Source organism: Aulonocara sp. 'chitande type north' Nkhata Bay, linkage group LG13, assembly GCF_057382095.1.
Source record: "Aulonocara sp. 'chitande type north' Nkhata Bay isolate Kocher_YH1m ecotype deep benthic linkage group LG13, A_spYH_male_GT1.1, whole genome shotgun sequence".
Classification (NCBI taxonomy): Eukaryota; Metazoa; Chordata; class Actinopteri; order Cichliformes; family Cichlidae; genus Aulonocara; species Aulonocara sp. 'chitande type north' Nkhata Bay.
Genome location: NC_141356.1, coordinates 22,986,440 through 23,003,461, shown reverse-complemented (window position 1 = coordinate 23,003,461; position 17,022 = coordinate 22,986,440). Strand labels below are relative to the sequence as shown.

Here is a 17,022-nt window from a genome sequence, read left to right as displayed (position 1 = left end):
TAACCAGTTGGCAAGAGGCTGCCAGAGGTTTCTGAGTTAAAACCCTCATCGCCATTGCTTTGGTTCTTAGCCATGGTTGCCCACAGTTTGCTCCAAGAGGTCGACTTGTCTGTAAACACTTGCTGACTACCCACCAAATGGCAGTGAAACCTGAAAAACTGTGATGCAAACCAGATACAGAGGATTTTCACCCTCTAAGTACAAGTTGCGATTTTCTGCTAAAACCAACATGTTTCAAAAGACTCAAACTTCACTTTGAAGGTAAAGGTCTCTTCTGGTTTGGGTTCACTGTTTCACTACTGTTTAGCAAGTAGCTTCCAAGTCTGGGCAAAGACTACTCACATTGTTGGAACTTTTGGTACAACCCTGTCTGGATTACGACTTTGATACAGGATATTGGACTGGACTAACGGAGTTAACGAGGTAATTGCAGGCTAGCCAACGCGTTACCAGGCTAACAGCTGACTGAGGAATCAGCTGACCGAACCTGCTACCAGGGTAACCAGATAAAATGGGGCCGAAGAGGACACCGACAGCTGAGGAAGTCGAGGACATTAAAAAGTCCCTTGACTTCATAATGGAGGAAATTTCTACTATCAGGTTGCAGCAGAAAAATATCATTGAAATTGTGGAGGAGGTAAAGCTCCTCCGCATCCAAAATGCCGAAAAAGATAAAAAGATTGCATACCTGGAAAGTAAGGTCGCTGACCTGGAACAATACTCCAGGATAAACGACGTCATCATCACTGGGCTCCATATTAAACCCCGGTCATACGCTCAGGCGGTGACCGCTGACAGCAACGAGGAACCTGGAGAGCTTGACATTAGCTCCACGGAACAACAGGTGGCTGCTTTCCTGCGGTCCAAAGGGATTGCCCTGGACTGTAACTCTGTCGAAGCATGCCACCCTCTTCCCAGGAGGAACGGCAACATACCGGCTATTATATTAAGGTTTGTAAATCGAAAGCACAAGATTACGCTGCTGAAACAAGGAAGAAAATTAAAAGGATCTAATGTCTTTATCAATGAACATCTAACCAAACACAACGCTGAAATAGCCAAAAAAGCGCGACACCTTAAGAAGCTGGGAAAAATCCAAGGCACTTGGACGACGAACTGCAAAATATTCATTAAACTAAACAGATCACCAGAGGAAGCCAAAGTTCTGACCATTAAAAATATGGCGGATCTCGAAAAATATCAGTGAGCAACACGATCTGGACGGCAAACAAGGTAACAGACAACCACACACTCACTTATGACACACACTGGAAGGAAGAACTCAGATACATCTGGAAGAATCAGCTGCATCAGTCAGACAGTTGCAGAATATGATCAATTGGAACTGAAAACATTTAACTATATGGATCACAATACACACGACTTGGAATATGAAATAGATCCAGACAACAACTTTTTCTCATCTAACAATAACAATTGCTGCTACTATACAAATAAAGACTACAATCAGAGGATTAAAACTGAGAATAAATTATCAATTATCCACTTTAACTGTAGAAGTCTCTATGCTAATTTTAGTCATATCAAAGAATATCTTAACCAGTTTTCACATCCATTTAGTGTCATTGCCTTATCAGAAACTTGGATCAATATGGAAAAAGGAACAGACTTTGAACTGGAGGGTTATGAATTCACATTTATAACTAGGCGAAACAAAGGAGGAGGAGGAGGAGTGGCCTTGTATGTGGACAAATCCTTGAAATTTAATGTGGTGGAAAAGATGACGATGGTGATTGATAATGTACTAGAATGTATTACAGTTGAAATTTGTAAAGAAAAAAGTAAAAATGTAATCATTAGCTGTATATACAGAGCTCCAGGTAGTAGTATTGAGACATTTAAAGACTGGATAGAAGAAACATTTATTGAAATAGCTCGCAAAAAAGTTTTCATTTGTGGAGACTTCAATATTGATTTGCTAAACCCAAATAAACATAAAACCACTGAGGAATTTATAAACACAATGCACTGTATGAATCTATTCCCTAAAATTACTAGACCTACCAGGATTACATCACATTGTGCAACTCTCATAGACAACATTTTTGCAAATGACATTGAAAATAAGACTGTAAGTGGACTCCTGGTTAACCACATAAGTGACCATCTTCCAATTTTTACAATCTATGATAGGAATTACAAGATCAATAAAATGGACAGTAAAAAAGAGTACAGACGAGTAAGAACAGAAGAAAGAATGAATGCATTTAAAAAAGATTTATTGAAGGAAAACTGGGGTGAAGTATATCAGGAACAGGACGTTAATAGTGCTTATAATAAATTCCTTAGAATATTTACATTACTGTACAATACCAACTGTCCAATAAAGCAATATAGTAGGAAACAGAAATATATGGACTGTCCATGGATAACAAAAGGTCTGCAAAATGCATGTATAAAGAAAAATGCTCTATACAGAGAGTTCTTAAGAACGAGAACTAAAGATGCTGAAATCAGATACAAAAGATATAAAAATAGGTTAACTAATATACTTAGATTTAGTAAAAAGGAATACTATAAGAAGCAATTAGATATAAATAGAAATAATAATAAAAGATTATGGGAAATCCTGAACAGTGTTATAAAATGTGGGACTGGACAAAAGAACTATCCCAAGTATTTCATTTGTAATGACCATGAAGAATACAATATGGATGTTGTGGCAAATAGTCTCAATGAATTCTTTGTAACTGCTGGACCAAATTTAGCAAGAACAATCACTCATCCTGGGAAAGCACAGGAAAAACCCGATACACTGATTGACAGAAATCCATATTCTATGTTTCTCACAGCCGTTGATGAAAATGAAGTTCTTGAAATTGTCAAAAAATGTAAAAATCACAAATCTTTGGATTGTAATGATATTGATATGATAGTGGTTAAAAGAGTCATTGAGGCTATTATAAAACCATTTACATACATCTGTAATTTATCATTTCAAACTGGTCGATTTCCAGACAGAATGAAAATAGCAAAAGTTATACCTCTATACAAATCTGGAAACAAACACCATTTCACAAACTACAGGCCTGTCTCTTTACTACCTCAATTCTCAAAAGTTCTTGAAAAACTGTTTAAAAACAGACTGGAAAAATTTATAGATAAACATAAACTACTCACTGAGAGTCAGTACGGATTCAGATCAAGCAGATCAACATCATCGGCACTATTAGATTCAATAGAATACATCACAAATTCCATAGACAAAAAGCAATATGTGGCTGGGTTATTCATAGACTTGACAAAGGCATTTGACACTATAGATCATGATATATTAATAAGAAAACTGGAACGTTATGGTGTCAGAGGGGTAGTTTTAGATTGGGTCCGGAGTTATTTAAGTGACAGAAAGCAGTTTGTGAAAATAAATGGTGGTTGCTCCTTATATATGGACATTGCTTGTGGTGTACCCCAAGGGTCAGTTTTGGGTCCAAAATTCTTCAACTTGTACATTAACGACATCTGTAAAGTGTCCAAAGTATTAAAAATGGTTCTCTTTGCTGACGATACAAACATTTTTTGCTCTGGTGATGATCTGCAGTGAAGTAAAGTGAAGTTCTGGCTTGATAAAAACAAATTATCATTAAATTTGAATAAATCTAAACTTATGTTATTTGGAAATAGTAGTTTAAATACAAATGCAAAGATTCAAATAAATGGTGTTGATATTGAAAGAGTCAGTGAAAATAAATTTCTGGGGGTAATAATAGATAAAAAACTTAACTGGAGAGCTCACGTAAGATATATTAATTCCAAAGTATCACGAAGCATTGCAGTACTAAACAAGGCAAAACAGGTATTCGACAGAACATCACTTCATATTCTCTACTGTTCACTGGTTTCACCATACTTAAGCTATTGTGCAGAGGTCTGGGGCAATAACTATAAAACCACATTACATTCACTTTTTACTCTTCAAAAGAAAGCAATTCGAATCATCCACAATGCAGGTTATAGGGAACATACAAACTCACTATTTTTGCAGTCTGAAATATTGAAAATTGACGATATAGTGAAATTCCAAACAGCACAAATTCTATTCAAAGCAAAAAATAAAGAACTGCCAGGTAATATTCAGAGTATGTTTTTTTTGAAAGAAGGAAGTTATAATTTAAGGGGTTTTTGTAACTTCAAAACAATGAAGATACGTACTACAAGAAAAGGCTTTTGTGTTTCTGTTCAAGGAGTGAAACTATGGAACAAACTGAATATGGAATTAAAGCATATGTCCATGTCCAAACATAAAACTGTTCAAAAAGAGTTATAAAAATATGATCTTCTCGATCTATAAAGAAAAGGAAAATATTTAAATTAAGTGAATGTCTCTATTTAAAAACAAACAAACAAAAAATTCATGATGTGATATTATAGTATATAGTATATCAGAAATCTGTTCACTATTTTTATTACAAATTATATCAGTAAGGAAGCTGACTAAATATTCACTGATAATTTATGGGACAGGGGTGGGATTAAATAAGTGTATACTTCTTCCCACTCCCTTTCAACATGTAAATTAATCAGAATGTTTTTTTGTATGTAATTTGTATAGTATATTTTTTTTTCTCTCATTTCTTTTCTAAATGTACTTGTATATTGTTCACATGTTGAAATAAATTACCAATCAATCAATCAATCAATCAAGTCTTTGCTGAAAGGTCAATGTCTTCCATGCAAATAACAGGCAAACACAGTAATTTTTAGTAACCCAAGGAATTGCAGGTTTTCAATCATTTTCAGTGCTGCATGGAATATCTCATTGCAAACAATTTTACCAAGCCACTGCCAGGACCCTCCCGCAACTACAAACAAACCAGCTGACCAGTGGTTGAAGTGGGAGACAGGGGCGATTCTAGGATCAGAGCTTTGGGGGTGCTGAACACCCAAAGAGCTGCCCAGCCAGGCAAGATAAACTTTACTCGTCACGATGAGACATCTTCCCTGTGTCTGTCAGTCCCTGCATCCTTAAATGTCTCCAGTTGTCCCGAGTTCCCTCTGACTGTCTCCTTGGTGCATTTAAACCCCTGTTCCTCCCTGTCCTCATCGTCTGTTGTCTTCGTCTCCGTTATCAGTCATAATTTTACCATCTCTGAGTAAGTCTGCAAATTTATTTATTAAATCATAAGATTCTTAAATTCACCAAGTCTTTCTGTGCCTGGGTCCTCGTCACAAAACATGACATCACTGTTTTGTACATTTTAACACAATTTAATCCCCATATTTGGGAAAGAAAAGCAAAACACTATTTTAAAAGTCAGTAACAAAACCATCAAATCAGATAAAGGTTATTTAAATGCTGCAAACGAAGAATGGATTGAAATAAAAAAAATATATACATATCCTAACCTTAATTACTGGGGGAAAAGGATGAATGATGATCATAGTGAGTAAGAAGTAAACCGAGTGCATTTTTTGGACAGAGACTCACTTTTAATGTGTGTGTATAATACAATACAGATATATAAAAATACACTCCAAAAATAGAGTCCTTGAAATGTACGAATGTACAAAATATTGATAAATAAAATTATAAAAATGGAGGCAACTTTGCCTGTGGTACAATCTATGAAAAGATCTTTACTGCAGATACTACTATGGCTCTGCAGATTTTTTATTTTATTTTAACCTATGTCGCCTCACCTTGAGGTTGGCAAATCTGTCTATCACTTTTTTGGTGATCAACTCTATCAAGCAATTTAACTGTTTCTGTTTTGCCTGTCAATATTCCCTGTCTGTTTTTTTACCTGGTTCTTCCTGACCTTGTACTTTCTCCTCACTTTCCCCTCTTTCCTCTCTCCCTCTTTGGACTGACAATCATACACAAATAGATTGTATTCAATTAGATGAAAAAAATTACATTAATATGAAAAAACAAATACTATTAAGATCACTAATAAAAAAAAAGTCCTCTCTCAGTTTACTTTCAACCAAAAGGCAAATAACCAAACCACATGAACATCTAATAAAAGATATAAATATTGAAACACTGATTCAACATTATTCTTGATTGACGGATCATTTGATCTTACACTTTTACCTGAATGTTGTTCCTGGGTTTAATCTTGGCACATGCACATATGACAAAATAACCAACTTCTCTCATTCCATTTCAAACAGGACAGTGGCAACAACAGTAAGCTACTGTTTACTTTATCTATACTTTTGTTGTTAAAATGTTATGTCTCAAACAAGTACTGAATGCTTTTTATATTTTTAGTAGTGTGTCACACAAACAGTAAATATTGTCAAAAAAGTAAGAAATCTTTGGGGGTGCTTTGATTCAAAAAATGGGCTAAAATCGCCCCTGGTGGGAGAAGTCATCAACCAGTCTCTATACTCTATAGACCTAACTTTTTGACCATATAATTTGATAGAGTGACCATATAAAGCAACACTGAGGGTTTCATTAATGAAAAAGGGAGTAGAGAATGGAGGAAACACACTTATTCAACAACTACCCCCTCCACCTTGCAATTCTGTATAAGAGAGTTTGACCATCATAAGGCCTCAGCAACTATTCAGTTGAGCTAAAACAACAAGAAACAAACAAAACAATATTAGGGTTCAAATGCATACAAGCACAATTACACTTGAAAATAAAACAATCACCACACTTAGTGCCTCTCTGTTTCATAGTCTGTTTTACTTGATTATGTAAAGGATTATATAAACATAAAGTGTGCTTTGATTAGTAGGTTTAAAAGCTTTTAGTTGCCACAAACATGATGTAACAATGGTACCAGTCATTGGAAATAATTATTTCCACTAGTTTGCACTACTCTGTAAGCTTACAAGAGCATTGTGGTAAAAGTTCATATTTTTTTTACTTTCACCACTCCACACTGTGACACCTGTGAAGCCAAAACAAGCTAGGTCTTCAGGCAGACACGGAAGGTCATTGGAGGAAAAGTTGAAAATGTGTGCTGCTGGATTCCCTAACTATATGTCATTAGTTTGTTTTTGTCCTGTGACCTATGGAGAAACCCATTTCTTAGAAACAGGTTTACTTCCAAAACTGTGTGTTAATACTCAGGGAGCTTTTTGTGTGTATGTGATAGGTGTAAACATAGCTCAAGTTTGTCATGCAATTCTCCACGAGAAAATGTATTAAAAAAATTGTTGATAGTAGTATTAAAGTAAAGAGGTACAGTTTTCAAACAGAATACTTTGTTAATGTAGTGACGTATTCGTGCTAGAAATCATCCATGACACCATCAAAGAGTGAAAACCCAATAATCATTTATCTAAAAAAATAAAAGTTTACTCGAAGATTTACTAATGTCAGGGTAAGTGCTTGGAAAATTCAATACGGATGAAAAGATCTGGCTGATTTGAATGATGGTGATATTTTTTGTGATTTAGAACTACATTTAGAGTGTTGCGTATGAAAAAGTTTTAGTTATAATACATATTTTTACACTGTTCAAAAATCCTGGATATTTAAACCGATCTTCAAATCAGTTTTATTTATATAGTGCCAAATCACAACAACAGTTGCCTCAAGGCGCTGTATTATTGTAGTATCTTTACCTCTTTTGTACGGTAAAGGCAATAATACAGAGAAAACTAATATGGACTGGGTAATAGGGATGGGAATCACGACAAGAACCAATTCCCAGAGACAGATACTTTATGCTGCAACATCGGCTGTTTGCAAGCACGTGCACAGATAGTAAGCTAACATTAGGCTAGCCAGACAGAATGCTAACACTAAGCTAGCCAAGAACCCAGAGTGAAAGCTGAGCGAATGCCAACCCCAGGCCAGCAGTGACCCTGAATTTCAACAGTTAACAAACTGATAAGAAGTCAGGCAGCAGCCTCCGTTTCTACCTGTTCAGGTTTCTACAGTAGAATCACTATGGCGATCGTTTTGAAGTGTCTTTGTGCTGATTTTCATTTTTGCTTTGTGTTTTTGGCTACTACCTGCATACTTTCACGCCCTGAGGCCAGGCATCGCCATGCACCAGGAGAAAGCCATAACCCACAGTGGAGGGTCTGCCAGTGGGTAAAGGATTTTATCCCAATACCTAATGGCAGTCATGATGCTGTTGCCTAGCCTGTGGAGGTCTGTGTGTGCAAGGATGTGACTCACCAGACCATAAATGATCCACCACTAAACTGGTCATGCTGAACAATGTTACAGGCAGTATTGCATCTCTAGGCCCTTTCACCTCTGTCACATGATCTTAGGGCTAACCTACTGAAAAGCACAGGGCAGCACCATTCCCACCAGTGGCCTACTGCAGGTCATTTTGATATGGGAGTGCTCATCCTGTTCCTTGCACAAAGGACATATATCAGGCATATATATATCACCTTCTACAACTCTGTCCAAGTCTCCTAGAGTAACTGTATGTCTCCTGGAATCTCCTCCATGCAATTGAGACTGTGCTGGGAGAGACAGCAAATCGTCTGGCAATGGCTCGCATTGATGTGCTGTCCTGGAAGTTTTGTACTAACAGTAACGTGGTGGCTCTTACCCTAGCCAAATGCAAAACTACAGAAAAAAACATTCAGAGAAGATGAGGAGGGGAAAATGTTAGTGTCCTGCACCTGTAAAACCATTACTGTTTTGGGGGTTGTCAAATTGTTGCCCCTCTAAAGCACCTGTTAATTTCATTAACACAAAAGCAGCTGAAACTCATTAACAACCCCCTCTGGTACTTAACTGACCAGATCAATATCCCAGAAATTTAATTCACCTGATGCTATACTCTGAGTTAAAAATGTTTCTTAAATTTTTTTGGAGCAGTATATATGTGCCAGGAAATACACTGAGGTTTCTAGACTATGATAGTCTCTCTAAAATCAGTGCCTTTTGAGTGGTGTTACGAACACTCTTAAGGAAGACCATGAGGTTGGATCCACCAGTCCCAGTGGTGTTGAGTGCAGTACCCACACCTCTGAATGGACAGCCCACAGATTGCGCGTGGTTACCAGGAATAATGACGTACTTGGTCACAGTATTGAGGTGATAGTTTCGTAAATCCACCAGTGCGGAGACACAAGAGTTGTAGGCCTGACAGAGGTCAGAGTTGGAGCAGGACAAGATGAAGTCTCGCAGCGGTGGACAGACGGAGAGCGTTTCTATCAGCTGACGGTGGGCAGGAGGCATGTAGTCTCTCATGCGTGTCAGGAACGCTCCTAGATTGAGAGAATCAGTGAAAGGGACAGAAAAGAGACCTTGAAAGAATGAAAATAATTGTCTATCCTGGAAACATTCTCATTCAAAGCAATCAGCTGGCTGCACAAATGTGATTTATTCACGAGAGCCATCTGAAGGGGTCAAAGGTTGAAGGCAATGCATGCTTACCTGTCTCTTCCTCATGCTGGATGCACAGCAAAGCATCAAAGCATTGAATAGCTGAACTCTGGGCAGCACTCCCACCTGATAACAAAATAGGCTCATCGCTCACACCTTCATACATCACCCCCCTTGGAAGCATTGGGTTGTCTCTCCATCTAAAACAATTCAAACAAAAAACCTATACTGCAAACCTCCTTTTAATAGATGTACATGAATTTAAATATGTATGATACGATTTCAGATGTTATCCTACAAAATATAAAGTGCACCAATAGAAACAGATAAAAAGATAACTTTTACTGAGATAAATCTGCATGAGAGAAATACTGAAACCTTGAAAACCTTAGTTTGGAGAACACTGTAGCAGTGCTAAACTCACCCTGAGACAAAAATTCTCAATTTTCCATGAAATGCAGCTGGCTCCACGTGATCTGGAAATAGCACAGATTCAGTTGTCTAATTACCTTGAATTTCTCTGTCTTCATAAAAGAGCACAGCATGTAAAGTGATTAAATTCATGTGAGCAAGCCTTAATTCAAACTTACTGTGCATAAATTTGAATTTTTCCTTCATCTTCTTTAAAGACTGAGTTACTTTGATGAGGCCATTTTTTATCCCAGTGAGGTCAGAGACTTTAATGGCGCGCATCACCTCCAGCGCCCCCTGGTTAAAGTCAAAGGTTTAAACAGCATTACCAAGTTACAAGTGGCAAAAGCACACACAGTTTGTGGACCAGGGAATAGAGAAATTGAAAACACCAAGCTAATGTTCAGAAAGACTTCAAAAGAAGTAATACTAACCATTATGCCGGGTGAAGCCGCCATCTCAACCAGCAGTGACACAATAAAAAATCCCCTGCAAGTGTCACCACCAGGGAAGGAAAATATCAGGTCCATGTTCCTATTTTTAAAAATAATATTTAGCAAACAAATGAGTAAAAACCACATGACACATGAGATTACATAACAGTCCAGAGTGATACTTACCCAATTCTCATATCCCTGAAATGAAAGTAAAAGAAAGAAGTAGCAATTATTAGAATTTCACTGTGAGGTTATTATTGCATTTAACGAGACTGCCTAATATTTTGGCATTAAATAAGAAAAAGGATTACCCTGTGGGATCCTTTAACTTCCAGTTGGCTAAAACTGAATCTGCATATGTCAGGATCGGTGGAAGGCCAAGTCTGCGTGATACCAGCCAAAAAGGCAGGGCCAGAGCCTTTGGGAGTATCTATCAAACAACCATAACAGTGAAGTTTCAATCCAGCAGGCTCACTAAGATTTCAGGGATTGTAGTGACTATCTTTTGGCCGCGCCAGCAGTTTTGACCAGGCTGATTTGTCTGATGATTTCCCTTTCTACTTTCTATTTAACATTAGCTAGTGAAAAGTTTCACTTTTGCTGTGAAATATGTCACCTCCTGCTTAATATAAATTTGGTTTAGTCATGGTCAAATTAAGCCCTGCAGCACCATTAGTCAAAATGTAAATGTGCCTCTATCTACCACATTGATGACATTCCCATCAGTTTTAGTTTATGTTTTGTTAACAAATGCTTATTTTTTGTGTTATGAAATAGCAAGATAAAACTGTGTCAATTTCTAATAACGACACACTATTAAGCACAAGTAATGGATTCATTAATAGTTTATTCGTCATTTATGAACCATTAATCCACCTGCGTATGCCATTTATAAACATAGATATAAACGTTAAATCTTTAGTAATTCATGGTTAATTCAAGCAGTTAATAGTTGTTAATTAAGTATTGTGTGTTATTTCATCTAAAATGAGGACACTCTCTACCTTGCAAAGCATTTATAAAATAATCTCATGGTCACCAGGACCTTAAGAATCAAACACATCTCATCTGTCTTCACAACAGAAAAGGATACAAACAAAGAGCAAAATGATACAACATGCTAATATTTAATGGAAGCTGCAAATATTGCTCACTAAATATTTGCAGAAAACTGAAATGTGAGCAGCACCAGAGTTTGTAGGAGGGTTTAAGACAGCAACAGAGTACTTTAACTTATATTGAAACTTCTGCATATAAAATAAAACATTTTTTATTTTATATATATATTTTACTTTATTTTTAGTTTGTTCCTCGAGTTTATCTTCGCTTTAGTTTGTAGTCAGCTGTAGTCAGCTAGCTAGCTTTAGCCAGATAAGCTAAAAAAAATAAGCATTAAAAAAAATTAAAAGGAGTTGGATGTTTTCAGCAGTGGCATGGGGTGGTATGTCCCACTCCAAGTGTCACCCTAGTTTTGCATGTAACAAAATAAAATAAAATAAATCTGACATAGCAAAAAGCTGCACCCACACTGAGTCATTGCAAAAAAAAAAATACATATATAGGTTTATCATGAAAAATGTGTCCATGACCATGCAGATTTCTGGCATTTTGTGTAAATTTAAGCATGGAACTATTTTCTTATTTCCAATGAGTAAAGGAGTGTTTATGAAACATAAGTTAGACGTGTTTGTAAATGAACCACCCCATTTTGTGTAGCTTTCTGGATTTTATACTTGTTTCGTTACATACTTATTTAGTATAGGCTGTATAGTACATAAAATCAAAACTCACATTTTTTATGTAATTGAAATGTTTAATTGTGTGGGCTAAAGGAAATGTGAAACATGTGTATACTTACTGCATTTGATATATTTTAACCATATATCATTCATATTACAGAATGTAACATCTGCATATGTGTAAAAAAAAATGGCTTTGATTGTCCCACTCCATTTGGTTTCCATGACACCCTCATGCCACGCTAAGAAAATTCCTCTAAATCCACCTTTGAATGTTTCATAAAGAATGAATTATGCATCAACTAATACCTTACTGATGCTTAATAGTGTTTGGTTATAAAGTGTTACAAAGTCTTCTTTTTCCTTGTCCGTATATAAATGCATAAGCTGAATTTCTGAAAGTTCACTCTTAAAGGACTTTTTAAAAAAATCTCCATTTTCTGTGACCTAAAAATGCAGTTGACAAGTGGACAAAAAGTAAAAATACTTCTGTGTGTGCATGGGGCACTATACTTGTAGGTCAAACAGCTAGAGCACTATTGATTGAAATGTAAACATTTTACTGTCTGTCATTTGTGTGTCTTACCTCAGCAGGTGCATGTTGTCCTTCCTGCCATACATATCCCATGCTGATGAATCCTAGTGCTAGGTGAGCGAGCCTAAGCTCCCGATGGTCACTCAAAAGATCTGGACTCAAGACCGGCATCTGAATTGTGATTAGATTTTCTGTTTAAATCTATTTATTTTTATTGGGAATGGTGATCATCATCAGGTCTCTCAAAAATACACCTGTACACATTTACATGTATGGCCTGTCAGTATTTTTGTACTTGGAAGGCTTTGCTCATTCTGACCTTATCAACCAGATCCCGTAGTTTACGTGATTCTATCAGATGTATGAGATTATTTGCGAGGTCCAGCCACACCTGATAATGGTCTGGGAGGTGAGTCTAGAAAATAATAGGAATAAAATGACTTGCTCATTGGGTTTTGATTGTTTTTTGCGTGGTGGATTTTCATGTAGAGTGTAATCAGTAACATCATCAGCTCATGTTTTCCATGGTGCCTGACCTGCATGTCAACAAATGACTGGAGTCATCAATCAGCAACAGCAAGCAATTTAAAAGAGGCCATAATAAACAAGGCAACGCCCTGCCAAGCAGAAAACAGGGTCCAAAAGGGCGGGGAGATGGAAACTATAGGCTATACCATAAACAGAAACAATATTAGACTAATATTTTTTTTATGAGCGTCAGAGATTAATGCTGTTACATTTTGCTACATTTAGAACTCAAACCCAAAGAACTACAACTATCCAATTTGAGAAATATGTATCAATAGTTTCTATCAGTTGACTTATACAACTTAGATTCAATTAATTCTATTAAATGCTGTAGCAGACTTAAAGACTTAAAGAGACAGGCTCACAACAGATAAGTAGTCCTTCGTTATATTTCTAGAAAACAAGCATAATTAGGCCAGAGAGACTGTTATCTAGCTGGACAAACGTTTAAATTAAGGCTGCTGCTAAGGTATGTGTGTGAGGATAAACAACATATACAGCATAGTCAATGTTATATTATCCTTCAGTTTCAAACCTCCTTGATTTATCCAGTATATGGCAAAACAAAATGTGTCTCAGATGAGAACATTGCATCATTAGAAGAGAAAAGATAAGGGTGAAACCTACCAGTGGCTCTTCAAGTAGAAATCCAAACTCTTCAGAAATATCAAATACATCAAAGTCTGCTTGTAGTGTTTCTTTGCTATTAGTCTCCATGTCTGCTGGCCTGTGTAGCACTACAGTAGGCTGAGAGACATCAGCTGTTAAAACTTGCACTGAGCCTTTTTTCACTCCCTTTGTCACTTCCCTTTTTATTGCACTGAAGAGCAAATAGCCAATCACATTTCCCTGTCCTTTATGTCAAGAGCTGACAGACTGAACAGTTAATCGGCTAATCTTCCTCTTTTGGTCAGTTAATTTAAAAAATTGAAAACAACACAACTGCCAAATAACAGAAACTGTTTAGAATGTTCTTGAACACACACCAAAATGTTTTTAACACGCATACGCCATGTGTAAAGTCAACACATGGTTTGTCTGTATTTTGCTTGTCTTTTTGTTTTAACTTCTTATTTTACTTTGGTATCTGCTCTTGATTATGTCTCACCTGTGCCTCAACTTCCTGTCTTTGCCTTCACTAATCATTCTGTGATATGTAGCTCGGTTAGTATACACTTAGTTACTTGTGTTCTTTTTGCTCTGCTTAGATTTTCTATTTTAATTTGTATGATTCTGGATTTTGTTAACAGTCATTAAAGGTTTGTGGGGGTTTTTACTGCCTGACTTTTCGGCCTACATGTAGGTACTTTTTACAGTTTTTATACAAAGAATGGCACATCTCTTCTACTGATAAAACTGGCTTTAAACATGGTGACACTGACATTTGTATTTTTGCCTTAGAGGAAATATGAGATATAAACAATAAAAACAAACCACATTGTTGATTATTTGGTAAAGTTTCTAGGTATGAATCCTGGTTTTCTGGTATACCCCAGAAACAACGCTAATAAATAGGGGTAATTCTATATCTGGCCCTGTTCCTGGTGCTCTGTGTAATAGACTTCTGCAGGTTGGTATCTTGTCAGTTTTTATTGTCATATTTATTTATATGATTTCTAGTTCAGTTAAATTAATGTGGTGGACACAGTGTTCCCAAGTGATTGGCAACGATAGCAATTCAGCCACAAAATGTCAAGGTCACTGTTAAGTCTAATTGTTGAATGTTGCCATTGTGTTTCTTAAATTTGTACAGTCTTAGTTCAAGCAGTAGGATCAAAGCCATTCCTTTGATCCTGACCACCTCCCCAACCACTCTGTGCTGGGGGAGGTTTTATTGTAGATACATCCTATCTGAAAGATCTGTTTCTTTTGATGTAAGCTTCCTGGGTTTACGACCCTTTGGTCAGCAGGACCAACACATATACATAAAATGCTTTGTCTTAGAACCAAGGGGGCGTGGCTTTGTTCTGACGTGTTTTGTGTGAACTGTCTCTCAATAAAAGGTAGCAGGAGGAGGTCAGATCTGGGGGTCATTTTTCGTGGTGGACACAGACGAGGCCTCCCTTGCGCAAATAATCGATCGATCGACTGTCTTGTTTTCTTCATGATGAATAAGTCTCTAGAATTAGCGGGGTTTGTGGAAACACAGACCCAACAGTCACCTTAACCCACAAAAACTTCAAGAACTGACTTGTTGCATCCTGTTATAGCGCCATGCCAGGTTTTCAGAATGCCTGCAAAGGCAGTGTGCATGTGTATGCATATACATAAACAGTTTCTGTAAATTTCTTCCCCCACAATTTACTGCAAGTGGTGTTATTATAGAGTTAAGCATTATGAACCACAGCAGCTCAATCACAAAGTGGCGGAGCACGTGAACATCAAAAAGTGGGGAGCTCTGCTGTACCAACACTCGAAATGTCTTCTGGCATTATCATTAGTATAAAATCTGTGCACCAGGAGCTTAATGGCATGGGCAAAATTTTTATGGCTTTATTTAGTTTTCCCCTCTGGACAGTGAGTCTGGACAAACCAACATGTGTTCCTGTTTGCAATGCAGGGCAATGCAGTTGTGCTGTGGTAAGAGCTGATGCCTTACAGCAAATCATTCTTGTCTTAAACCAAGCATGGACACAAGCATAGGACATATAAATTCAAAGTTAAGTCAGTTTATTGCAGACACATATTGCAATATGTCAAAACTAAATTCGCCACAATTCCAAGAAGAGGTTTTCCTCCAAACTGATTTCTCTTCCACACAGAAATTTCTTGATTCCATTAATCTTTCTTCACAGGATTTCCTGAGGCTGCTGGCATCAGCACCGAGGAGAGAAGGGTAAGTCCAGTCACAAAAATTGGTCACAGAACAGTTGCAACAGACCGCAACTTACCTGTGTAACAATGGGCATTGATTCAGAACTTTCTAGAACACACAAGTAGGGTTAGTACAGAGATAGGTTGAATGTGCAGGTTGTCTAATGGGTTTGTAGAGCGTTCAGGGAGGACAAATGTGCTTTTCATTTTCAAACAAATTCAAATGGGATGTCTTTTTCTAAACTCATTTTCAAAAAGTACACTTGTAGTCAAGACCACCTAAACCAAGACCAAGACAGAACAAGATAAAGTCAAGACGAGACCGAGACAAAAAAGTCTTTCAACTGCAGCCAGATGCTGCTTCGTTTATGGGTGTCAGGCATAGGGATGGGTATCGAAACCCGGTTCTTGTTGAGAACCGGTTCCCACTGTTTCAATTCCTTGGAATTGTTTGGCATTTTTGCAAACGATTCCCTTATTGATTCCAGTCGCCCCGAATGACGTCACCACGTTGCGGAGCGTCATTTACCTGGCAGGAAACACGGCGCCTAAGCGGCTCAAACGCTCAAAAGTTTGGTTATACTTTACGAGAACGGATGACAACAGGGCAACTTGCAATACTTGAAAAGTAGATATTTCATTTAAGGGAGGAAACACTACGAGTATGCAAAAGCATTTGCTCACAAAACACGCGATAACCTTAAATGAATGTCATGTTTTTAATTCCGCTCCGGACTCGTGAATCTCAACCCAGCAGCAGCGGTAACGTCTGCATGTCCTCTGCCGTTAATGCGGCAGGTAAATAATCAACTAACAGTGCATATTATGTTAGCGCGATCTGCCTTATTACAAAACCTGCCATTACTGTGCATTTAGGTGACCATGGTGAGAGAGACAGAGTCTGGCTGGCTCAGATGCTGGCAGTTCTCGCTGCAGTCTACCGGTAGCATTTCCTTTCAGGCCAAGATAGACGAATGTCACCGAGCAGTGACTAAGTTTGTGGTAAAAGGCTTGCACCCATTTGCCAGAGCAGATGCCCCCGATTTTCAGTAAGTGAATGTGTTTAATTGTAGGCAGGGACATTACTGGATATTCTTGTGTTAATTGCTACAGAATAATTTATGTTATACTTTGTTATTGCTACAGAAGAATATTTATTTTATTATTTTACATTTACAACTTTTGTTTCCTGGGGACCCTGTGACACCCCATCGAAGAGCCGTAGGCTGTGGATCTCTTAAGATCTCACTGTTGGGTTTGTAAGGCCATGTTACT

At 37.4% G+C, this 17,022-nt stretch overlaps 2 protein-coding genes across 5 annotated transcripts in view; one reads left to right on the top strand and one right to left on the bottom strand.

The window, feature by feature from the left end:
• Positions 1-13,833, bottom strand: part of LOC147316077 (indoleamine 2,3-dioxygenase 2-like) — a 64,887-nt gene extending 51,054 nt beyond the window's left edge. For 2 of the 4 annotated variants that reach the window (XM_086259262.1, XM_086259260.1), the window contains exons 1-10: positions 13,561-13,833; positions 12,725-12,820; positions 12,457-12,576; positions 10,443-10,561; positions 10,315-10,329; positions 10,129-10,228; positions 9,874-9,991; positions 9,708-9,759; positions 9,335-9,483; positions 8,976-9,165 (exon numbers count right to left, since the gene is read on the bottom strand). In XM_086259262.1, the coding sequence (XP_086115388.1) occupies positions 8,976-9,165; positions 9,335-9,483; positions 9,708-9,759; positions 9,874-9,991; positions 10,129-10,228; positions 10,315-10,329; positions 10,443-10,561; positions 12,457-12,576; positions 12,725-12,820; positions 13,561-13,650 (1,049 nt within the window). In that variant the 5' untranslated portion in view covers positions 13,651-13,833. Of the gene's footprint in view, positions 1-8,471; positions 9,166-9,334; positions 9,484-9,707; positions 9,760-9,873; positions 9,992-10,128; positions 10,229-10,314; positions 10,330-10,442; positions 10,562-12,456; positions 12,577-12,724; positions 12,821-13,560 lie in introns of those variants that run through there. The other 2 variants (XM_086259261.1, XM_086259263.1) reach the window with 2 other exon arrangements.
• On the top strand, positions 390-2,096 carry LOC147316078 (uncharacterized). Its single transcript, XM_086259258.1, has one exon. The coding sequence runs from the start codon at positions 512-514 to the stop codon at positions 1,205-1,207; it is 696 nt and encodes a 231-aa protein (XP_086115384.1). The 5' UTR covers positions 390-511; the 3' UTR covers positions 1,208-2,096.
• Positions 13,834-17,022: the final 3,189 nt, after the last annotated feature.

Bases quoted from the DNA above. Each gene is read 5' to 3' on its own strand.
- LOC147316078 (XM_086259258.1), top strand. From the start codon at position 512: ATGGGGCCGAAGAGGACACCGACAGCTGAGGAAGTCGAGGACATTAAA.